At 34.2% G+C, this 26057-nt stretch overlaps 1 protein-coding gene across 1 annotated transcript in view; it reads left to right on the top strand.

Annotated features, from left to right (window-relative positions):
* The window catches only part of LOC106472804, a 48081-nt gene extending 25438 nt beyond the window's left edge, over positions 1-22643 (top strand). The window contains exons 3-4 of the mRNA XM_013933469.2: positions 9579-10131; positions 22480-22643. Coding sequence (XP_013788923.2) covers positions 9579-10131; positions 22480-22643 — 717 coding nt within the window. The remainder of the gene's footprint in view (positions 1-9578; positions 10132-22479) is intronic.
* The last annotated feature ends 3414 nt before the right edge of the window (positions 22644-26057 follow it).

The raw sequence follows: 26057 nt of genomic DNA, 5'->3' as shown, positions 1-26057 counted from the left end.
CCAACCACGGGTATCGAAACCCGGTTTGTAGAGTTGTAAGTCCGCAGAAGTACGGCTGTGCCCAGGGGGGGCGTAAGTATAAAGAATACAGAGGTGTGTGTGAACTTTAAACGTACACTAAGTATAAAGAGTGTAGAGGTGTGTGAACTTTAAACGTACACTAAGTATAAAGATTGTGCTTATAGGAAAATAACACAGCTTTGATTGACAGGAAAATACGGGTTTAAAGGGAAAATGTTAACAAAGCTTTAATTATCAGAAAAACACGGGTCAAAGTAGAAAATTCAGCTGGCTTTGATTAGATAAAGTTTAACAGTTTTCACTAGCAGGAAAACGCGAGTCAAAGAAAATTTTTAACTTATTTTTGATTGATAGGAAAGTAAAAGAAAATAAATTAACAGTTTGATTGAATAGAACACACAGATCAAACAAAAGAGTTACCGTGGATTTGATTGACAAGACAATACGAGTTAAACAGAATTTTAACACAGGATTGATTGAAATAAGTCTGTCTGTTTCTGTTTTACGTGTTTATATGTTGAAGAATCAGTCTGTATACTAATTTAATTGCACTTTGAAGAATTATTAAATTAACTCCGCTCCTATGAAAAAGTGTCTAAGAATAAGTGTTAAAATTCAAAAGATTAAAAGTTTCTACTTCATCATGTTCTAAAGTTTTAGAAGTTTCTAGACAAAATAAAAAATGGTTGATTAACGACATCTTCTGTATCGGTTCAAACAAGTAAGTTCTGTTAAAGAAGAAAAAAGAATGCTTGCTGAAGATAATTATTTTTTAAGTTTAATACTTTTATGACATTAATTAGTGTAAAGCTGTATCCTTTAAAATATTATTTAAGTACAAATATTCTATATCTTGTAGGCTTGCTTATTTGACAGATTTCCTCGAACTATCAAATAACGAAGCTGGTTTCCTTAGAGTTGTATCTCCACCATCTAAGTCTTCACGTGTTCTCCTACCTATAAATAACACAACTTAATGAACTCTTTTATCTCTTTTACATAAGGAGCAAAACGTCAATTTTGTAAGCCTATTTCAGAAAAGGTTTTCATTAATGCTCAATTAATAGATCTGTTTTAAAATGTAATTGACATAATTAAGAGCGAAAAATTAAGTTGTGTTATGTTTGGGGTTCAATAACACTGACTTAAGATAGTACACGATGCAAAAAATAGTGAATTTATTAAAGCTGATTAACAGAATATGTGATAGGCGTAAATGCAACATTCTTAACGTACCATTAAACATTAAAATATGCACTGCAAGAGACAGAAAACTTCCATAGGTTGTTCAAAAATGTGCATGATATAAAACCTCAGGTATTCCAGAGATGTATGATATGGACAAAAAAGAGTAAAATGTAGAAAATGGAGGTTCCCAAACTGTAAGGAAAGTGTCCTTTGCGAATTATGAATTCCTTACCCTCTTGTGAGAATTGGATCTAAGAAAACTCTCTACTACCTATTTATATTTCTATCGGAGTGAGATAATTAAAATCTTTTTATCTATAACAATTTAGGGATAAAAGGAAAAAATAAATATCGTAAGTCTAGCCATAGGCGTACGTGTTTGTTTATTTGTTTGTTTGAAGTTAAGCACAAAGCTACACAATGGGCTGTCTGTGCTTTTCCCACCACGGGTATCAAAATCCGGTTTCTAGCGTTGTAATGTCGCAGACATACCGCTGTGCCACTGGAGGGCGGGCGTATGGGATACTTTTTACGGTGGGGCTAAGCTTTGTTTGCCCCAAAATTTTTGTTTTTCTGAAAGGTGATGTCAGAATTTTCACAAAAGAGTCAATCCCGTACGCTTATGAGTCTAGTATTTTGGCTGTGGCTTGGACCCACATTACGATATAGCTTCAAGAACGTCCAATCAACTGCTTTAATATTAGTCTAAAGTCACCTCAAAAAAGAATAAAAGATTATGCAAATATTGTACATGTCGGATTTAGCTGTATCCCGTCTAGTATGAATCGGTACTGACAACCGGTAGAATGAACAGCTTAATTCATACTGGTGATATATGCAGCGTAATGAGGGGAAAAGGTCCAATGTAGATGAAAAATACCTATCAAACGTGTATATTTTTGTTGTATTGTGAGTAATAAACTACTACTTATTCAGCTTACATGCTAATGTGTTAATGTAATAATACTGCTAACACATTATTATTTATAAGTACCCTGTAATCAAACCAACAATACAACAAAATGCAAGAATACTATTGTTACGTCTGTGTTCGTTTGTTAATTTTCGTATAAATTCTTTCCGAGAAACTTCAGCGATACACTTAATTTCCACAGTCACTTTAACTTAAACACACGCTATAATTCACAACGATTCACGCTCTTTACTTACGGTGCCTACCGCCCGCTTGACTCGATTATCTGTGTCTATATCTTCAGTCTCTCTATCTGCAACTCCAGTTCCGATTAATCCCCTCCCGCTTTGATTGTCGGGCTTATATATTAGAATACAGCAAGTCTGGCAAACACTCGAGCCTTCACGAACCTTCTAAATACTCATTACGTGTTACAAGCGTCACGTGACTTCCGCTGTCGTAACACTACACTTATATAACACGTTGAATAACCAATAACTAGTGTACTAGCAAGCTTCCGGTAAGGTATGGGAACTATCCTGAATCATATGTCCTTATTAAGAATAAACTCCCAGTCTAAAGGATAAGAAATAACAGTATGACAGAGAAGTGTTGAAATTAATCAAGAAAAGGATTTTTTAAGTGAAAAGGGAATTACACTGGAATAGTCAAAACATTCGATGAAATTATAAAGTTTGCTTAGTTATTGAGGATGTAAACTGTTAACAGTTTATTTTTCTAGAAACACGAAATTAAATATATTATTCTCTAGTACTACAGTTTTTTTAACCTTCATTGAACACGTGTCAAGGTCAAACGGATAATTCTTTAGGAAGCTTTTATCGAATCATATTTGTTTATTTCTATTTCAACATCACCTAAGAAATGTTAATAGTACAGAGCTACGTAAAGGTCTCAAGCCACCTTATCGGTTATTTGTCTGTGTCGGTTTTAGCTAAGGACGTCAATCACGCGCTGGGTACAGACACTCAAGTACGAGCTGGGAAGTAATCGATAAAACCTTAGCTTTTGTGTTTCCATGGCAATTCGTGATAGTTTATTGACGTGTGCAAAAAAGGCAAACTTTGTGCAGATCTAAGGAAGCCAGTCATAACTTATACCCTGCTGTTAGCAGTTATTAATGTCAAGGCTCTGTATTTTTATATTAACACCACAGTCATTTTTGTGCTTTACAAAAGCTTTTGAAATAAAATAACAACAATGGTAAAAATAATATTAAGGTTTTAATTAATTTTAGAATCATAGAGTTATTTCATCTTATTATTTGATCAAAGCGCTAACAAGCTTTATCATCAAGCGAACTATGAGCTCCTTACTCCTTAAATTTGTGTTAACATTTCTACAAATTGTTGTAACGTTTTCTATTGTTGAGCGAATTATTTTGGATTATTTGGCGGGAAAAATAATGGAAAATTCAGTTTTCTTTATAACAACTGAAAACTTTTATTATTTGAACTTCAAGCTTTATAAGTTAACTTGCTAATTTTCTCGGACATACGGCCCTTCTGGTATCTCTAGTACTTTGTTGAAACGCAAGCTTATTATTCACAAAGTTAAACTGATTGACTGACACTAAAAAATAAACTGACCGAAACATTCGGTTGATCAATAATCAGTCAATCATCTACTTTAGTTTAACTCGCGTTTTTAAACTCCTTAAATAATTTCCTAAACTTCCCAGGAGATTCTAGTTATTAAGCCATTCCAATAACGTGGAGTGAACTCCCTCTGGCCAACAAGAAATGAAACGTCTCAACTTAAAAAAAAAAATCCTATAATACTATACTGTCCCATCTCTGGTTTGTAAAGTCCATTGAACAATTCTATTATAATACTATACTGTCCCATCTCTGGCTTGTCAAGTCCATTGAACAATCCTACTATAATACTATACTGTCCCATCTCTGGCTTGTCAAGTCCATTGAACAATCCTACTATAATACTATACTGTCCCATCTCTGGCTTGTCAAGTCCATTGAACAATCCTACTATAATACTATAATGTCCCACCTCTAACTTGTCAAGTCCATTGAACAATCCTATTATAATATTATTCTGTCCCTTCTCTGGTTTGTCAAGTTCATTGAACAATCCTATTATAATACTATTCTGTCCCTTCTCTGGTTTGTAAAGTTCATTGTACAATCCTACTATAATACTATAATGTCCCATCTCTGGCTTGTCAAGTCCATTGAACAACCCTACTAAACAAAGAAAATAATGGTAAATTTAACTCACATTTCTATGATTAACAGTAAAGTAATTCTTAGCTTTTGAAAACAATACAATTTTAAATATAGATATTAGAACCAATAAATCATTGATTAAACTTGTTAAGCAAAATGCAATCGAAAATTTAATTAACAAAAATACTTTTTACTCTACTCTTAAGTTTTACTTCAGAAAGTTCCAACTGATGTAACACTTCAAATCTGTTTGAGAAGGCAGCCACTAATGCCTGGTAGTTGTTATTGGAAAATTGTTTAGTATTTTAAGGTTGGTCCTTTTAAATGTACATCAAGATTAAGTTTTTGTTCACTACATCATACATTCACTTTGAAATTGTTTAAAACTGTGCCTGATATACTTTCCATTGTTCATTTCCATCATTATATATTGGTTTCTGGATTAGGTGGTGTTGTTGAGTTGGTCTGCTAAATTCTGTAACTTCATAACTTAATGGTGTATCTAGAGTAGTCCAGTAAGGTCTTGCAGGAACAGGCAGTACAACACTAGTAGTAACAGATATAAACTAGATGGAATCTATTATTCAATATGGCATAGTTAATAATGTTTTAGGTTGGACTTCTTGAGCTGATGCATAAAGAGATGTGTTACTTTGATTTTTGCCTTTACCGGTACAATTTCTTGATGTTCTATCCAGACAAAGATGTCTTTTTTTTACTTTACTGGTTCCCTTTTATATGTTTCCGACGACTTCTTAAATCTTGTAATTATTATCTTTATTTTTTAATCTTGTAATTATTATCTTTACTTTTTAATCTTGTTGTTATAATCCTTCTGTATATCTCATATGATCCTTCTGTATATCTCCTACGATTGTTTGAACTTCAGTCTCTTGGTTTGCTATGACGTTTTCGATCTTATCTTCAAGTAATTTGACTTTAGTTCATAATCCTTCTGTAAATCTTATGTCTCGTTCTTATAATTACTCTCTTAAATTACTATTTCTTTCTTCGTGATCTTCTTGGTTGTATTTCCACTGTTACATCATTTTCAGGAAAGTTTTAATCTCATTTCGAGTACGCATCGCCATCTTAAAGTTCAGCCTAGATTCGGTTTCATTTTTATCGAAATAAAAATCACTTCTGATACCAGTTTTAATGCTTTTTACGATTTTTAAGGTTTATTTGAATTATTTGGTTAAAGCATAATGCAAAGTCCAGCCCTATTAGTGATAACGAAAGCATTTTGTTTCTTGAACTTCAAGTTCTACGAAATAACTTTAATAATATTCGGTGATAGGCCTATGTTTATCAGTAGATGCTAAAACAACAATTTTATTTACTTGCTACTTTTCTCGTTGGCACGGTGCATTTATCTCTGATACTTTGATGAAACACAAAATCAATACTTACAAAACAAAATAACTGACCAATATCCTGATAATAATAGACAAACTATCTAACAAATCTGTTAATTCAATGATTAATCGATCCCATACTTTAGTATGACTAGTGATTCTGTACTGACCACATCGTTTCCTAAACTCTTAAGAAGGTTCTGATCACTACGTAATGTGAGATTTTCTTCTGGCCAACAACACAAATATTTAAATAAAAAACAACAAAAAACAATTTATAAAACAGCATGTCTAAGGAATATATATTTAGCTTTTTCGTGTTTTGCGTCTTCAAAGAATTGAAACAAACAAAACTAACGTACTCCTGTGCATAATCCACCCTGAAAACACTACCTCTAATCTCTACAAGGAACCGTTATAAATAATGTCGTTTCCCCTATACATTCTGTGTTAAAGCACAACTTTGGAGCATATTATCATCAATATGACAATTTTGTTATCAATTAAGACAATACATTAAAAAATATGTCACTTTTCAGCAGTTTTAAAGTGAAATTCACGACATTTTGATCACAAATTTTAGCTATGTATTCATTGTCATTTTCTTTTTTGTGAGAAGCATCGAAGAGCAAGAATTATTGTTAGAGTAATAAGTAATACATATCTCATGCTTTGAATAAAGTGATCTTTTTTTTTTGGAAACTAACATCGCTAAAAAATTAGTTTGTTACCTGATACTAGAGGTCTTTATTTATTTTCACCAAAATTGTTGTTTATAAGTTAATACAATTATATTCTTAGTGTGATTTTAATGCTTAATACCGTTAAGCAAACGATATCAAAATATTGAATAATGCATTTATTTTTGTTACCTAAGATTTTCAAATATTAAATATTCGTTGAACCAATCGTTTCGCGCATCTAAACATTTGTTTGTTTGAAGTTAAGCACAAAGCAACACATGGGCTATCTGTGCTCTGCCCGCCACGGGTATCAAAACCTGGATTCTAGCGTTGTAAGTCACCGCTGTGCCACTGGGGGGCCATCTACACATATGAATCTCGAGAGACTTTAACCGTCACATTTATCTTCTTGTAAGTATGTTCTGAATACGTTTTATGGGTAAAATAGGGTTTTTAAATTGCCCCAGATTCTATTCAAAGGATATTCCATTTTATTCTACACATATGAATCTCGAGAGACTTTAACCGTCACATTTATCTTCTTGTAAGTATGTTCTGAATACGTTTTGCGGGTAAAATAGGGTTTTTAAATTGCCCCAGATTCTATTCAAAGGATATTCCATTTTATTCTTAATTTTTTCCTACATAATAATAGTCATTTAAAAAGTCCTTTATTACACATTTGAAATAATATATCATTTATTAAATTCTTTGGGAAATATGTCGATAAAAACTTTTAAATCCCCCCCCCAAAAAAAAATTAGGTCCTAGTCTTCAGATCGTTAGAACAATAGTTACGGTTTATAGTATTATACTGCATATATAAATAGCGTTTCGTCGAATATTTTGTCTCTGGACGTTCAACCCAGCTTATGAGTTCTGGTATTAACGAGAATCTTACTGGGCAGCAACATGTGGGATTAAAATGACAGACCTGAAATACTCATGTTTACACACTTCTAAATTTCGAGTCGCAATGGACAAATTAAGAATAATGTGTAAAAGAAAAAAATCTTCAGTAAAATTGTTAGAACAATGCTGTCCTGTGGTAAGTGTTTAATGACTTTAGTTGAAACTAGGGATCAATTTTTATATTTTGAAAGAATCCAGTTATATGTGAATGGAATATTAAAAAATGCTAAAATAATCATTAATGATAAAACAGTTAACCTTTGTTTGGGTGATATAGATGTATATGGTGTCAGCTACTGCTTGTTACTAACATTTTAATTTCACCGTCTCTAAACTCCCTTGCAAAATCATAAAGTTGTATTGACGAGCTTCATATTACACTCTAATACTAAATAACACAAAGTTTACAAACACATCTTAGGCAGTCTCGAGGACTTTAATACTAAATAACACAAAGTTTACAAACACATCTTAGGCAGTCTCGAGGACTTTAATACTAAATAACAAAAGTGTATAACACATCTTATGTAGTCTGGAGGACTTTAATACTAAATAACACAAAGTGTACAAACACATCTTAGGCAGTCTGGAGGACTTTAATACTAAATAACACAAAGTGTATAAACACATCTTAGGCAGTCTGGAGGACTTTAATACTAAATAACACAAAGTCCTCCAGACTGCCTAAGATGTGTTTATATGCATTTTGAGAACTTTTGGTTATTTTATGTTTTCAAATATGTACAAAATATGCTTTAGTCTTGTTGAAGTCAGTGTGTGCATCTTTATTATTAGGATTGCCTTCTCAGGAGAAGATTTTGTAATTATAAAATGTATAAATTATTGTTTAATGAAGATGATACGATGGTCGTCTGGTATTGCTTTTTGGCCCAAAACTACATAATGGGCTATCTGCGCTTTGTCCAAAACGGGGAATCGAACCACCCATTTTAGCGTTGTAAGCCATAAACTTACCTCTGACACAAAGGGGGGACTTTTTACAGGGACGGGTCACATTCATGACAAAAAGTGAGAAAAGTATGATCATATTAGATTGTTAAAACACTTTTTACTACCTACATTAGGATATCTTCGATGTATCTTTTTATATATATAATTTTAGTTAATTATTTCATTGCAGACAAAATGGTAATCATTAGAAGACAGATTATTCAAAGTCAAATTGCTATTGATAATATAGAAAAAGCAAAGAACTGGAAACTTAAGGGTGACAACATTGTATTGAGTAATCATTAGCGTGCCGTTGCCATCATAGATGATTTATATTGAGTAATCATTAGCGTGCCATTGCCATTATAGATGATTTATATTGAGTAGTGCAATTGCCATCATAGATCATTTATATTGAGTAATCATTAGCGTGCCATTGCCATCATAGATCATTTATATTGAGCAGTCATTAGCGTGCCATTGCCATCATAGATGATTAATATTGGGTAATCATTAGCGTGCCATTGCCATCATAGATGATTTACATTGGGTAATCATTAGCGTGCCATTGCCATCATAGATGATTTAAACAGTATATTTATGTATAATTCGTGGAAATGTGTCTTCTGATATTTAATCATTGAGAGGTATGTCTAGTGAGCATGTGACAGTCATCAGTATGTTTATGTATATTTTTAGGACCGTGATGGTCATTACTATGTTTCTGTATGTCTTTCGGACACGTGACAGATTACAGTATGTTTTTTAGACAAGTGATAGTCACCAGTATATTTGTTTGACTTTAGGACACAGGACATATTTTTGTGTTTTGCTTCTATGGTATTTTTGGACGTAGATTGTCTTACCGAAGTAAGAGTGTTTAAAAACAGATATAAATCGTTCGTTTGAAATCAACTTTATATCCCATGACCCGCCATAATACAAATCTCTCAAAATGCATTATATTCAACACTGAATATTTTAAATTAACTAATTCACCAACACGTTGGAGAAATGATTTATTATCAATTACAAATTTTCAAATGTGAAATAAAGACTTAATTATGCTTTTGTTAACGTTCCATAGACGTGTATGTGTATAGCATATCACTCTCTAATCTCTAGTGATTGTAAGTAACAATAAAATGCATGCAGAAATTTCTTTTCGCAGAATATGCATATTCTAAAGAAAAGCAAACTTAACGATGTAGTTTGGTTTTGTGTATTAAGATTGTATAAATATGTTGCTAATAATTTCACGATATTCATATTATTCTGTGCTCTAAAATAATAGAAATAATAAACACATTTTAGTTAAAAATACATTTAATTTCTCAATTTTCAGAATTTTCGCATTTTTCGAGAGCAGCCTCAACATTCTCATGCAGCTTCTGCCTTCATAGCAACTGCATCAGCTGTGACGAAAGCGAACTCTACTAGAGCAGCTAGACATATGGCGTCTAGTTCTAGTTCCATTTCAGACATTAACGATGTAGATGACAAGCACGCGCGTTTATCGCTTCCATATGTGCATGCATCAGAAGAGAAAGTTTCGCCCTCTCGTTCAAGTTATTCCTTACCTATCTTCAGAAGACGATCACCTGTGGTAAGCCGAACTCCATCTGTTGATACACGGGCAGCGTATGTGCCACGCTTGTCCATTTCAGATCGATCTGATAGCCAACAATCGACGACATCCAGTGAACCTTGGACCCCTATTTCGCCGCATCCACACTGCACTTCACCAGTGACGCTGTCGCCAGATCCAACTTCATGGCTCCATTCACCTACCCATAGTGGCCGACCAAGATCTCTTTCTCCAGTTTCACCGTTACTGTCTCCAGCTTACTTTCAGACAGCGGATTCGACTAATAATACTGGATCTATAAGCCCAATAGGTACATTTTTATTGTTATTTTATAAGCCCAATAGGTACATTTTTATTGTTATTTCTTTCACTTTTGAAAATAGAAGAAATAATTTTAAATACTTATGAATATTTTTTGCTATAAGGTTTAGCAAAAAATATAAGTTAATGTGAAATAAGAGGCAAAAGTAAACTGTCACGCAGTAAACTGGACAGGAACCAGACGTCTTCAGTGTGGCAACTATTAGCATTTGAGTTGTTTTTATTTTACTTTTCTTGCACAAACACATTAATAATCTTTTACCTGAACACCTTCTTAAACGTAATTTATAATATATGTTTATCATGTAATTTTGTTTACAAGAATGTTATGTGTTTGATAACTTTGTACTTGATTCTGAGACCATGATTTTTTATCAAATACTTCCAAACTCCTCGATGTGGATTCCTGACAAGGTGAGAGGTCCTCCCAGAGAAGGCTCTTCCTATACAGTTTCCTTCTCTGAGATTTAAGTATCCATCCATGTGCTTGTTATTTGTACGACTTATAAAGAGGCCCCTCGAGGTGGATTTCTGTACGTGGTGAGGGAACCTAACAGGGAAGATTCTGTCTCTTTGGTTTACCTCCTCTGGGATCTAAACATCCACCCACGTGTTTGCTGTGCATGACGTCTCGTGAAAGGGAGGAGAGGATCCTGGTCGAGGAGTGTTTCTTGATGAGTCAGTTTATATCAATGGTACTTCGAAATATCATTTTGGCCTTGAATTCCTGTAGATGGGTGGCCATGGGGTGGCTTCCCCAGGGTCAGTCAGTTGGTCTTGTTGGGCTAGGGTCAACTAAGTACCAGTGTTGGAAGTTCTCAATGGGTATTGTTGACATTATGTCTGAAGCTGGTGTTTGGGTATAGTGTCCCTGAAACCCCAGCATAGCTGCACTGTCATTGTTTGACGTTGTAGTGGGTTCCCTCGTTGAACTTCATGGTAAGTGAGGTCAGTGGGCACTGAATATTCTCAATTTCTTATGGATCACTCACAAAAAAAATAAAAAAACGTTGACTGGAAAGTGACCACATCTGGAAAACTGTTTCAACTCACCACCCAGTCGGTTCCCGTGCCTCGTTTTTGAATTTTGCATTCTCTGTTGGACAAATCTTTAGGGAAAATGTCTCATTTTCATTCAAAAGGGATTGGAAGGACTTACTGGCTCTCCAAAGTCAGTCAAGAAGTTACATTCTGGCAACATCTTGGTCGAAACATTTACAACACAACATAGCGACCTACTCCTCAAATCAAAGTCCACTGGGGATATAACTACTATTTTGAATTCCTCCTGTGAAGTTATTGTTGAGAGGTATTTACTTGATATTCCCGGGTCGGATATTCTTGTAGGCTTTTCCAGCCAAGGAGTTTCAGCTGCTTAACATCTCTCCACTCGTAAAGATGGAATTAAGCAGCCTATTCAGTTTCTTGTTCTTGTTGTGGTGGAAAAGGCTACAATGTGTATGAGTGTCTTCTGGATCCTCATTCCGTCAGTCGTGAGGGTTCCCACACCTCTTACTTTCGTTCTTGCCCTAAGTGGGTGGAGTAAAAAGAGGTACAGTTCTTGAGGACTGTAAACAAAATTTCTTACCCCGAGGCTCGGAAGTTGTTGTCCCCTGTTCTATCTCAGATATATGCTGCTGCATTTCATTCCACTTCTACAGTAGGAGTGCAGACAGATCTTTTCGTGCCTCCAACGGGGTTGCTCGAGTTGACAAGTCCACGTCTACTACTGTCTCTGTCCCCACCATCGCATCTAGTGACTGCTTGAATCTTTCTCCTTTGGCCCTGAGGTGCAGAACCATTATTTGGTCACTGGAGTCTTCCTCTACCGATAGAAAACTACTCAAAAGTTCTAGTGCAGGTTCGGAGGAGATCGATAGACCTCTTGCTACTAAAGAAAAACGTCGTGGTTGCAAACAAAAGGGTTCTCCACCCAGTCTCCTCCTTCGAAGTAGAAATGGCCACTTTGTTACAGTGGATCTGTTGAGGCTTTCATTGTAACTTGGATGACATTAAAGCCTTGATTGATACCTATCGTCTCATGTGTTCCTTCTTGCAAGAAAAATTCCACCAGCCTGCTGATACTGTCACTTTTCGGTAGTTTTTCCTTGTACAGAAGTGACAGGTTGTGTGATGGGAGAGTTCATGGAGGTGTGGCACTGCTGGTTGACCAGTGTATACTCACCTTATTCATGTCATTCAATACGTCCTTAGAGGCTTTGGCCCTCCATGTCTCTTGGGATCATACCATCACTGTATATTCAATTCGATTTTGATGATCTTATTGACCAGTTGCCATCTTTTTCTTGGGAGACTTTAATTAACTCTCTCAATACGGGCTGGGGCAATTAGACTGACCACGTGACCTCTTTGCACTCGTTTAAAGTCCTTAAAGATTTGATACTGCTAACTTTTAATATAGTATGTATATCTTCATGAAATTTGGCAGTCTTTCAGTAAACATTATAAGTTTTTCACATACAAACAATCATATTTTTAGTGAAGTTTTTTAAATAAACTACAAAAAGATTTGTCTGTGAATATATTAAGTATTTCAACACTATTTGTTTTGAGTTTTACAGGTGCAAAGTGATTTTCATGTAAAGATTAAAATTACTTTTCTTCATCTCAAAAATCTCAACTTTCATTTGTCCAATCTTTAACACCTCCTAAATACATTTCAAATGTTTGTTTTCAGTAAAACTTTATATTTTATCTATTATTGTTTCTACTCTAACTCCGTATACGGTTGGCCAATTTAACCGACTTCATAACCACCAAAAGAAAAATCGAAATTACCCTCTTTTTCTTTCTAGAATGACTTGAAATTCTAACAAGATACTACATTAGTTTATCCTAAGTAACTTTAAACTTGTAATAGTATACATCTATTTATAATTAAATTTTATTGTTTTTATTGCCCTTTGAACCGTGTGTACCTACTATTCGCGCCATTATAAGTTGTAAATCACTTGGGGAACGTGCAGCTCACGTTGTACTATCAAATTACGTTATCCACGATTTGCTCGCATGCGTGTCTCGTGAAACACTTTCATTATATTTTTATTATTATTTCTTTTACCTAATCTAACCTTAAATAACCTAAAAAGATTTCCAATTTTAATTACCTTTAATAAAGGATAAACATCAAAAACAAGAAATAAAGTACTTACCCATATCTTCTTCTTTTTTTTCTTGTCGACTGTGGATGACACTTAACCCTACTTTTATTATACTAATGTCAGTAATGCACAAAATAATTTTCATTTAATTAAATAATGAACCAAAGAATATATAACAATAACATTAAAAAAGCAGACAATTTTCTGGATTTCTAGCTATGAGACAAGAGCCGTTACAAATGCATCCAAGTTGTTATCTTTCCCATGGGAACGAAGCTTGTACTAAAATAGAAATTCAGAATTCTTTGTTCAGAATACAAGAATAATATAACACGTCACTTGATAGATACAAACTTTGGCTTTCTACTGGTAATATATAATATAGAATTAAAGGGTAGAGAGAACAATTAACAAATCCTGAAAGAGAGGATGTGACAGGTAGGTGTGGCAAGAAGAGTCTGATTTTCTATTTGATGTCTGTGATAACCGTAATTGAAAGCTATAAAAATTATGGTTTCTCTGACCAATGAAGATTTTATAATGAGTAATTTACATTAAATATCGTAGATATTGGAGGGGTGGTGAATAAAATACAGAAGATGGGATGCCTACAGAAAATGTGTCACCTTTCTCACACTAGGGGAAATTCAAGATTTTTTTAAATATTGCTTTATAAAATTAAGAACTTAAAACTTATATGCTATTAAAATATAGATTATTAGCTACGAATTTATGATATGCCAGTTAGTATAGCATAAACAAAAAGTAGGTTAATAAAATTTTGAATGTAAGCCCCTAAAACCTTGCGACATGTGAATTAAATTATGTCTGGAAAGATAGGGTTAATGGACACAATCCCCTCTGGGGAGGGAATGCTGTGGATCATCAGCCCTCGGATCACAACCTTTTCCTCTGCAATACTGGTTCTTTTAATTGTTTTCACGCACTTAGTCAGTCTTTTACTGCTATTGATCTATCCATTTGTTCCCCCTTTACTTTTTCTCATTTTCTTGGAAGGTTGACAGTAAACCACGAGGCAGTGATCATTTTCCCATTATTTTGCGAGAATTTGGCTGCTGTCATTGCCATCTGATTCGTGTGCCACGGTGGAAGTCAGAGCATGCTGACTGGTTCTCCTTCACTGCTCTCTCGGAACTCGATCCTGCTGTCATTAGTCTTCTATTTATTAATGACTATGTGGAGGTCGTAACTGACTGTATTATTCAAGTAGCTGTTCGTTCCATTCCTCAAACCTCAACACGTTTCCCATGGTATCCTCGTCCATGGTGGACTCCTGCCTGCCAGCAAGCACGAAAGGGACAGAAATGGGCCTGGGATATTATTCATAGGTATTCCACTCTTTCCAACCATGATGCTTTCTAGCATGCTCAGTTAGTCAGATGTCAAAGCCAGAAGGAATATTGGATTAAGTTCACCACCAATATTTCTTCTACCACCAGTTCTAAGGTCGTCTGGGAGAAGATTCATAAAGTCAGTGGTAAGTATGCTTCCAATCCCCTTTCGGTCTTGCTCTCCAATGACCAGGAAGTTGATAATGTACAGAGCATCACTGATATTCTTGGGGAGTGATTTTCCCATCTTTCCAGCACATCTGTCTCTTCTCCCACCTTCTTGGCAATCAAGTCTCGGGCTGAGAGATCGACACTTTCCTTTCAAGCAGATTGTCTCCATGGTTACAATCGCCCATTTACACTTGAGGAACTTAAGCTTGCTTTCATTGGTCTGGCAGTTCATCAGTTGGACCTGATGATGTTCACTATGATATCCTGCACCATTTATCTCCTGCCACTCTTACTCTTCTTCTGGTTGTTTTAAATTCGATTTCACAGGATAACATTTCCCCCCTTTTTTAAGCCTGGCTGATTTTAGTCTATCATTGGATGACGTTACTCAGTCTGATGATCAGCCCATACCACCATGGCTCATTCTCATCCCCACTTATGACTTTTCCTTGAGTAATCTGAGGATGTATATTCCCGATTGAAAGTACTGTCTTCTCTTTGCCGAACACCTTTTGAACCATTCTTCTGTTTCAGTTTTTATGGATGGTTTGAAATCAGGTGACTCTGTGGGCTCTGCTTTGGTTTGTTGTGGCTTGGTGGCTGGTAGGATCCTCTCTACAGATTCTGTGTTCACTGTGGAGTTATATGCCATTCTGCTTGCCTTGGATCATATATTGAAGCTAAGCAGTACACTAACCATACTATATACACCAACTCTATTAGCTCTCTACTGGCCCTGGAATTGCTTAATGTAAGTTATCACCCTATTTTATTAGATATTCAGAAATGAATGGTTCAGTTTTCTCTGTCAGCCATTTCTCTCCGGTTTTTCTGGATATATGGCAATGTTGGTATTTTAAGGAACAATCATGCTGACACCACAGCTAAGTCCATTTGCTCTGGTGCTGCCACCGCCATGCCTGTCCCATATATGGACTATATTCTTGTGATTAAGGCCTGCCTTCGCACCAGTTGGCAATCACTTTGGAGTTAGCAACTTCATAACAAGCTTTTCAAATCAAACCTATTGTTGTCGTTTGGCCATTAAGTTTCCATAATGAATTAAGGGAGGAAGTTGTCTTGTCTAGGCTATGCATTGGTCACTGTTTTCTTACTCTTCATTTTCTGTTATCTGTGTCTGATCTGCCAATGTTTGACCTTTGTGACACTGAGGTCACACTTGCCCACGTTTTACTTATATGCCGTCATCATTTGAGTGGTAGCACCATTTTAGATATGTTTTTCTCAGTGTTTACCCCTGCCGTTGGCAATAGTGACACTGTCCAGCTTAACTGTGTTTTTATATTTTTATGGGCCATTGGCCTTTTTATCTCTATTTAGTTTTTACTTGATTTTTGAACACTGTTTTGCTTTTAATTTTATTTATTTCTTACTTTTTATAATATTTCCTCTCGCATTTTTACTGGCTGTTTGGTGCAAATAGTCTAGCTGTTTTTCACCAATAAAATCCAACCAACAAGTTGTGAAGGGAAGGAAAGTATCAAATGATTTGAGTGGTGCCTATCATTGCAACACCACTCTTGACTTGAATTCCTGAAGACATGAGGCCTTGAAGTGGTTTCTCCAAGGTAAATCAGCTGATCAGTTGTGACTATGGTCAACCAAATATCAATATTTGATGTCCTCACTGGGTGTAGTACAATACATCTTCTACTACTGTTTGAATATAGCATTGAACTGTTCTTAATTTGACGGTCATTGGGGATATACTTATTGGGTTAACCCCCACGTAACTTTGAATTTCTCAACAGGAGTAATTATTGAGAGTAGTCTCTTCAACATCTCCGGGCTGTAGATTTTCTTTAGTTTCACGAATCAAGGAGTATCAGCTACATGACGACTCTCCACTTGTAAGAATGAAATATTTGAGCTCACTACCGTTCTTATTTTGAAGTTTAAAACAATACATCCACTTGCCACTGTCAAGGAAAGTTATCTGACCTGTAAAGCTCAGGCCATATAATCCCAACCCTCTCCATTGTTTTCAATGTTAGCATTTTTTACACTCAAACAATATCCTTGCTGTTGTACTTCAAATGCTCATTGTAGTGAAAAAAACTATGATAGCCAATGAGAACTACACTTTATAAACTTCTTTGGTCCCCACCCTGCTTACTTTAGATCATACCCTAAGTAGATAGAGGAAAATGAGGTACATAGGACTGAACCATCAATAAGAATTTATATCTCAAAGCTAGGAAGATGATGACACCTTTACCAAGATGGAGTTATGCTGCTGCACTGCCGCAGTGCGATGCTTAAATATCTCTCCTTTTCACCTATAAAGTATTTCTTTAGCAATTAAAGACATTATCTTTCCCTCTATGGAGATTTCCATTGATAATCTACAGCTTCACCCACCTCTCTTCCTACCAAAGACACCAACAAGCGATAAAATACAGTTTTATTGGCATCAGCGTGCAAGACTACTTCATGATTTTGCCATAACGACTCGAGTTTTGTCCAATAAATGGGTACCTGCCAGTTTGAACCAAGGCAGAGTCCATGGAGGTATATAGAAAGTGGCCGTAAGTCCAAAGAGAAGAACTTCTCATGTAGATATCCTCCCTCATCTAGGTGAAAATGACCACAATGATATCGCGTAACTGTCGAGGTTTCTGCTCTAAGATAAAACTAAGGACTTGATTTATATTTATTATCCTATGTATATCTTCTGATATGAGACATTCCTGAAAATTGCTGATGCTGTTACAATTTTGCAGTTTTTTTTTACGAATAGGATAGGTTGTGTGATGGACAGGTTCGTGATAGTGTAGCATACTCCCTCCATATATATATATATATGTGTGTGTCAATCACTATACCTTTGCAAGCTATTGCCATCAATGTCTCCATTGGTCAAATCAACATACTGTGTTCTCTTTACCAGTCTCCAGTAGAAGAATTTGATCAAGCAGCTTTTGGTCTTATTGAGCAGTTGTCATTCCTCTTCTTCATGATGTGAGTCTTAGATGCACACATTCTACTCTTAGGTGGTTAAGATATTAATAGGAAGAGTCAATCTGTGGAGTGTATGTACTAAAATCACAACCTTTTTATCTTCAGTATTGGAGAACATACCTATTTCTATATTCTGAGTCCAAGGCCGTTTGGGATAAGTTTAAAACTTAAATACCCAAGAAGCTGTTGAATTATAGGTATTACTAATGACTTTAGAGAGTGCTTCTTTCACTAATCCAGCACCTCCATCTGTTCCCCTGCATTTTGGGCTATAAAGATATGGGCCAAAAGAACACCACCTTGTTTTTAGACCCATTATCTTTGCTACTGTAATCAACCATTTACTCCAGTGGAACTTAAACTTGCTCTTCATCAGTCCAGTAAAGGATTAGATATGGATATCCAGCTTGGGAGGTTATTCAACCTTTTTCTTGCCTCTTTCAGTCTTATTTTGGTTCTTCTAACTGTATTTAGTAGGAGTTAGGTTTCCCAGATTTGTGGCATTGAGCTATGTTAACCCTTTTTTCTAAGCCTATTGCTTTGACTGACTGTCTACGTCAAATTCTGGAGAGGATGGTTAATTCTGGTTTTGTTTGGCTATTCAAATCAAATAACCTCCCCTCAAACAGTCAGTGTGGTTTCCGCAGATAACATTCCACTAATGATCACCTAATTCAACTAGAAGTACCAATCAGGGAAGCCTTTCTGAAATTGGAACATCTTGTTTATATCCATTGATTTATCTTGAGAAGGCCTATGACACCATGTAGAAGTCTAGCTTATTACAGGATCTCCATTTGTATAATTAGTATAACTAATTTTCCATTTTTATCCACAACTGTTTCTAATAGAAAGGTTATTTCAGAACTGTGTGGGATCGGCATTATCCCAGTTCTCCTCAAAATATACCAGAATAACTTAAGGCTATTTGTTGAGTGTCATGCATTTTATTGTTATTATCAGTGTCATCAGTGAACAACGCTCTCTGTAACCAATTCTAACAAGTACCTATGCCAATGACTTTCAGTCATCAAATACAAGATACATTAAGAAGCAGCTATATTCCATCATCAGGGGTTAAATCCTGATATAGTGCTCCATCTGCGAGTTTCACAAGTTTCTATGTTGGCTGAGACTAAGTTCTTAGGACTTACCTTTGATAATAACCTGACCTTTAATACATTAAGCACCTTAAAGTAAAGCGTATCTTGAGAAACATAAAGGTATTCTATGCTCAAGATATATCAAACATTCATTAAATCTAAGCTGGACTATGGATATCTTATATATGCCTTTGCCAGGGACTCTGCATTGAAAATGTTGATTTCTCTGCACCATCAGAGCTTTCCACACTTCTCCAGTCAAGAGTTTTTATACAGAGTTTAATGAGCCTCCACATCATCTCAGACATTGCAACTTTTTTGCAATGTTCTGCATAGTTCCAGTCTCTGGCACAAACTCCCACCTGACCTGGCATTGTATGTTCATACGTTGATGGGATTTTACAAACGATGGGTTTTGGCTTTAATATTCAGACAAGTTAACTGAAATAGGTTTGACATTGGATGATTCTACTAAATCATCTCACAATGGTTTGTTATCATTCTTACTTAAACAGTCATACACTTTCAACTGGAAGTACTGGCTTCTTTTAATGACCACCTTTCAAGTATCCCCCTGTTTCAATTTTTATGGATGATTCAAAATCAGCTGACTATGTGGGCTCTGCTTCGATTTGCTGCAGTTCTATAGTTGCTGACAGGATCCCTTCTAAATATTCTGTGTTCAATGCTGTATTTCATGCAATATCATTTGCTATGAACATTTTCTATGTGTATTTTATTTTATGTGTACTTAGTTATTTTAACTAAATTTCATTGATGATTTAAATTAAACTGTTTGTTGTAGACAACCTTAGTGTTTTGTGCCATAAAGCCCTAAACAACTAACCTATCATAAGCCTATAGAAAATGAAATGTAGTTCTGTTCTAAATTCGTGTTTAAAACATATTTTTGTTGATAGAAATAACAACTTTCCTGTTGTTTCCGGACATGCGTTTACCTTCCTAACTTACTTCCAAGCGCATACGTTTATAATTTAACCCATAAAAATACCTTGTTGTCATACCTATTTGAAAGCCCCCAGTGACACAGCGGTATGTCTGCGGACTTACAACGCTAGAAACCGGGTTTCGATACCCGTAGTAGGCAGAGCACAGATAGTCCTTGTGTAGCTTTGTACATAATTAAAAACAAACAAACCTATTTGAAAAGTTGTTCCTATATATACAAACTTACTGTCTTATAATCATACATAATAGATTTTGCATTATGTACTCTAAGTTGTTCATTATTTTCAAAAAGAATAGTTTAAATGGACAAATTTTTAATAATATTAAGCCAATGGATTAATATGATCTATAAAAACGCCACTGAAGTAATAATTCCCCACTAGATCCCGTATGCGTGATTTCCTTCTTATTTACTTTCTTACATGTGCTTATAACCTATTGTTTACAGAGGTTCATCACGTGTCAGTTATAAGTTGGCCCATTAATGTAGTATTAGGGATTTTGCCATCGATCTATTCAAAATCAATTGTTTTTTTTTATGTAGTGTGGCAGTAACAACTGCCAGGCATAACTCTTCTGCAATTTATAAATTGAATATATATCTTTTTTAATGTATCTTTAGATGAATGTTTTTTTTTCATTTTCATACAGGTATTCTGTATTTAGTCTTTGCAAAGAGAATACCATCAGACCTACCTTATTCTTATTACTGTCTCAGACAAAGATTACATTCAAGAAATCCTATACTTCTTTCAAGTATTTGTATTGTCTTCCTTCTGCTGGGCCATATCCAGGTGAAGGGGTTTGTACAAGTTAGCATTAACAGAAAATTAATTTTCCCTAAAATGTACGATGAAAATGTAATCTAGGATAGTGGGACACTGACCCAGGACCTTAGCGAGAGTGTGGCATTTATAATCCTACCTGTCTTTTTCCAGTAAATATGTCGTTTGTTAGAGCCTCAACCAGCAATTAATGTTTGCTCTAACACAAAAAAATTTAGATAAAAGATATTTACACTTGTATCTGTTAAAAAATATAAGTTTTTATTTTGTTGTTTCGTACTATTTTGTTCGAGTTTGTTTTGTTATTGTTCGAATTTATTATTTTCTCTCCTTTAAACAAAGATTTTCTTACCTCGTTTATTGCGATTTTTAACTTATTTCTTTGCTTTAATTTCACCTATTAATACAACAGATTGCGTTAGATGGTTAAATTTCTGTTGCCATGGACAAGTTGCCATTTATGCTTAGTTTGTCATAAATATGCGTTTTTGTTTAATTTGACTGTTTGTAAACCATTACAAGGGAATGTTATTTCCTAAGAACACATCAAACTTAAGGTGAAAAGAAGAACTCTGCAGCTGAGGTGATGATATGATCTGAGAGTGGATTAAGGACCAAAAAAGCCGTCTCTTGGTCAAGAGGTCTCACCAGTCATGATGAGAAGTATGTTCGTGCTCTAGATTTGTCCTCAGGACTGAGCAGTTCAAAGACAGTTACAGGAGGTCCTGGCTGCTGCTGCACAAACTCAACTTTTTGGTTACCTCCTACGTACAGGAACATAGCAGCAGGGCTTGGCAATAATAACAATGATTAGTCTAGATATTCTGAGACCTATTAGGTGGTTTCTCTGAGATTTTAAACATACGCTGAGAGGCCTGAGTACTTCTATAACTGGAGGGTCATCAAGGAGAGAGTTGAGATGTGTACAGTGGATGAAATTCACCAGGAATACTGCAGTGGTGCCATCTGGAACAGCCAGCATCTCGTCACACATCCTTGAGTATATCAGGAGCCTTCTAGCCTGAAATCAGGCTATTTGAAATAATCAATGGGAAAATAATGATCACTTTCCTGATCTAGTGTTGTTCTCTGTTAGGTATTCTAGTTTTTTCTCGGGCGATCAGAGACGAATGGTTCCTCCCCACCCAAATCCTTGGCTCATTCTTCTCGATATTTTTCCCTCTGGCGCATCACAGTACAACTCTTTCCACCACCATTCGGGAGATCAGACAACCGCATACCCCCCCCCCCCACATGCGAGAGGACCAAATGCGCCGAGCCAGAATAGACCACGACCACGCCATACCACGCTTATTGCAAAAGAAAGCAATAAACAAAAATGTCATATACAACTGTACAAATTCAAACATAACATGAACTACAATGGTTTACTCAGTCTTTTATAAGATTGTTAGAACTGAGAGAAACATTGAGTACCAGGCACTCAGTGAACTTCGTGAATCCATATTGATTTACCATTATATTACCAAACCATGAAGAACGATAGTATCTATCATACGTATCTCGAACATAAGCTTTTTATTTTGAAAAAACACAAAGTCTAATTTGTCATTTTGAACTTGCAAAAGGACTATACTTGATACGTACATGTTTTATTTAAGTGAAAGTTATATTCCTCTTTAAAATTTAACGGGGAACACATTTCTCTCATATTGGTTTTCGTACGTTGATCTGTAGAATGTGTTCATCTCAGACATCTGTAAGAGGGAAAAAAATTAACCACATCATACGGAGATTTCATAAAATGAAATATAATTTTTGATTTTACAAGAACCATTCATGGTTATATGAGCACAAATGGAAATTTTCAAGTGTTTTTTTTTTCTAACTAGGAGCCATCCAGCCTGACCTTTACAAAAAGAAAGATATGGTATTTTTACCGTCTTCGAACAGCCAGAGAAAGGCTAAGTGTGGAAGATTACATTTTCGACTGAAGTATGACTTTAATCGATCTGATCTTATCGTGCACATTATTGAAGGTAAGTTGATAGGCTAATTAGATAATCTACTAAGCGGGATTTTTTATTGCTGGCACTCACCAATAGCTTAGCGATAAGTTTGGGTGCTCACGACACTAAAACTTGGGGTTTGATTCTTGCAGATGGCACAGCACTGATGGACCATTGTACAGTTTTCGTTAAACAATTACCAAGAAACATAACTGGCTATACTTGTCTCGCCATCTGTTGGCACTAACAATACACATAAATATTTTAATTACGGTGTGCTAGGTATAAAAATATTTTAATGAGGTTTAATAGTGACTTTAGTTCTTTTGTCATCATAACTATTATTAGAGTGATTAACCATATTGAGATTGTATCACCAACTTTATCCTATTACTTCACTGTACTACCTGTAACAATGAGGCTTTATTTTGACTTACCTTAATAGATTTATCATTTAATCATTAATATTAACTTTAACCAAAGCAAGCATAGATCAGAACTAAAATTATATACATAATAATGAGTATAGCTACTTAAATGTAATGTTCATGTTATCATTGATATAATTATTAGAATGCAATGCTTCATCAGTTGGGTACCCTCTATGTAAATCATACTTTCGTCCATAAACCTGATAATATCTCACGAGGTTCAGTCAGACCAGAAGTCTTAGGCTAGTCATAGATCCATATAGTAAGCTAAGAAAGCAGAGTAATAATTATAATGAAATAATAAATATAAAATTAAATTCGAAATAATAAAAAAGGTAAAAGTAGATATACTAAAATTTCTAATCAACAATGCGTAAAAGTTTCTCTTGCTTAGGTTGATGTCCAAGTACGACTGAGCCCTCTGCGGTAAAAGTTGTACTTGGCTCGGCCAGCTTTGTAGATTTAGGTTAGACATAAATTCATAAATTAAGCTAACACTAACTTTTTACTAAATCGATTTATAAAGGTATATCTACAATGGTGGTTTTATTGTAGCAATTTAACAATAATAACCTTATCGTATGTTTAGCATCTTCACATTATCGTTCTGTCTCCATCATTTTAAATTTATAATGCTGAATCTACAACCACTATTTTTACTATACTAACGTTATCATATTAAAATTTCCATAACATATTTTTATACTACTAACTTTGTTGCACAAAATTCATCATCACTACAGTAACTTAGAATTTTACATTATTCTATAGTTTTTCCTTAGTAATGTTTTCATGATCCTTTTATCATATTAACATTACCATTGTGACTTTATCATAACAACTTTACAATAGTAACTTTATCATAACAACTTTACAATAGTTATTTTATCATAACAACTTTACAATAGTAACTTTATCATGATAATTTACCACGGTAACTTTATCATAACAAGTTGACCATAATAACTTTATCCTAAAAACTTTACAACAGTAACATTATCATAGCTTTACAGTAGAAAGATTATTATAGCAGCTTTATCATAACAATTTTGATATACCAAGTTTATTATAACAACTGTATTATAAGATATTTACCATGATAACATTATAATAACAACTTTACCATGATAGCTTTATCAAATCAACTTTACCACAATAACTTTATCATAATACTTTTAACCTTAGTAAATTTATCACTATAAATTCTTAATAGTAATTCTCTTTGTAATAGTAGTTTTATAATAACTTTATTGTAGTAACTTTATGTCATTCTATCTTTACCACTGTAACAGTACGATAAGACTTTTACCATAGTAAATTTATCATAATAACTTCGCTATAATAACGTTATCAAAACAAATTTAGCACAGCAGTATTATCATAAAACTTTACCATAGTATCTTTATTACAACAACTTTATAATCATAGCTTTGTTAAAACTTCCACCCAGTGGCACAGCGGTATGTCTGCGGACTTACAACGCTAGAAACCAGGTTTCGATACCCGTGGTGGGCAGAGCACAGATAGCCCACTGTGTAGCTTTGTGCTTAACTACAAACAAACAATTGTCAAAACTACTTTATAATAACAGCAATAAGAACTTCATAATAGTAATTGTATAATAACCTCATCATAACAATTTGACCATAGCAGCTTTATCATAACACCATTGCTGTAATAACAATATAATAGTAATTGTATAATAACCTCATCATAACAATTTGACCATAGCAGCTTTATCATAACACCATTGCTGTAATAACAATATAATAGTAATTGTATAATAACCTCATCATAACAATTGCTGTAATAACAATATAATAGTAATTGTATAATAACCTCATCATAACAATTGCTGTAATAACAATATAATAGTAATTGTATAATAACCTCATCATAACAATTTGACCATAGCAGCTTTATCATAACACCATTGCTGTAATAACAATATAATAGTAATTTATCTTATAACTTTATCATAACATCTTTACCATGATAATTTTATCACAACAACTACTCTATATTAGTTTATCATAATATCTTTATTATATAAACTTTAACGTATAATTTTATAATTACAACTTTATCAGAACAACCTTTAACATAACAACATTATCATAGAACTTTATCATAACAATTAACTTTAGTACAGTTGCTGTATCTTAAGTACTCTACCATATTACCTTATCAAAACTCTTTTACAATATTAACTTTATCGCAACATTTTACAACAGTAACTTTACCATAACAACTTTACAATAGTAACTTTACCATAACAACTTTACAATAGTTACTTTATCATAACAATTAACTTTAGTACAGTTGCTTTATCTTAAGTACTCTACCATATTACCTTATCAAAACTCTTTTACAATATTAACTTTATCGCAACATTTTGACAACAGTAACTTTATCATAAAAGTTCACTTATCAAAATAACTTTATATTAATTTTATCGTAGCAATTTAGCCATGGTGATATAATAATAAAATTTACCATAGCGATCTTACGATAATACTTTTATCATAATAACTTTATCATAACAGCTTTACCATCGTAACTTCTTTATCACAACAACTTTGTGATAGTAATTTTATCATAAAAACTCTACTATATTGTTTTATCATAACTTTACTGTAGTAACCTCATCGTTACAATTTTACTATGATAACAATATCATAAGACATGTATCAGGATAATTGCCATGAAAGCCTTATCATAAGAAGTTTCATATTGAACTTTATTATAAGAACTTTACCAGAAGAAATTTATCATATCTATGTTAGGATAAAGTAACTATTATAAAGTTTTAGGATAAAGTAACTATTATAAAGTTGATATGATAAATATGTTAGGATAAAGTAACTATTATAAAGTTGATATGATAAATATGTTAGGATAAAGTAACTATTATAAAGTTGATATGATAAATATATTTATCATATCAACTTTATAATAGTTACTTTATCCTAACATGTTTATCATATCAACTTTATAATAGTTACTTTATCCTAACATGTTTATCATATC

This window comes from Limulus polyphemus, unplaced genomic scaffold, assembly GCF_000517525.1.
Source record: "Limulus polyphemus unplaced genomic scaffold, Limulus_polyphemus-2.1.2 Scaffold5626, whole genome shotgun sequence".
NCBI classification, from domain to species: Eukaryota; Metazoa; Arthropoda; class Merostomata; order Xiphosura; family Limulidae; genus Limulus; species Limulus polyphemus.
The sequence above is the reverse complement of the archived record's forward strand: the minus strand, read 5'-3'. Positions and strand labels throughout refer to the sequence as shown.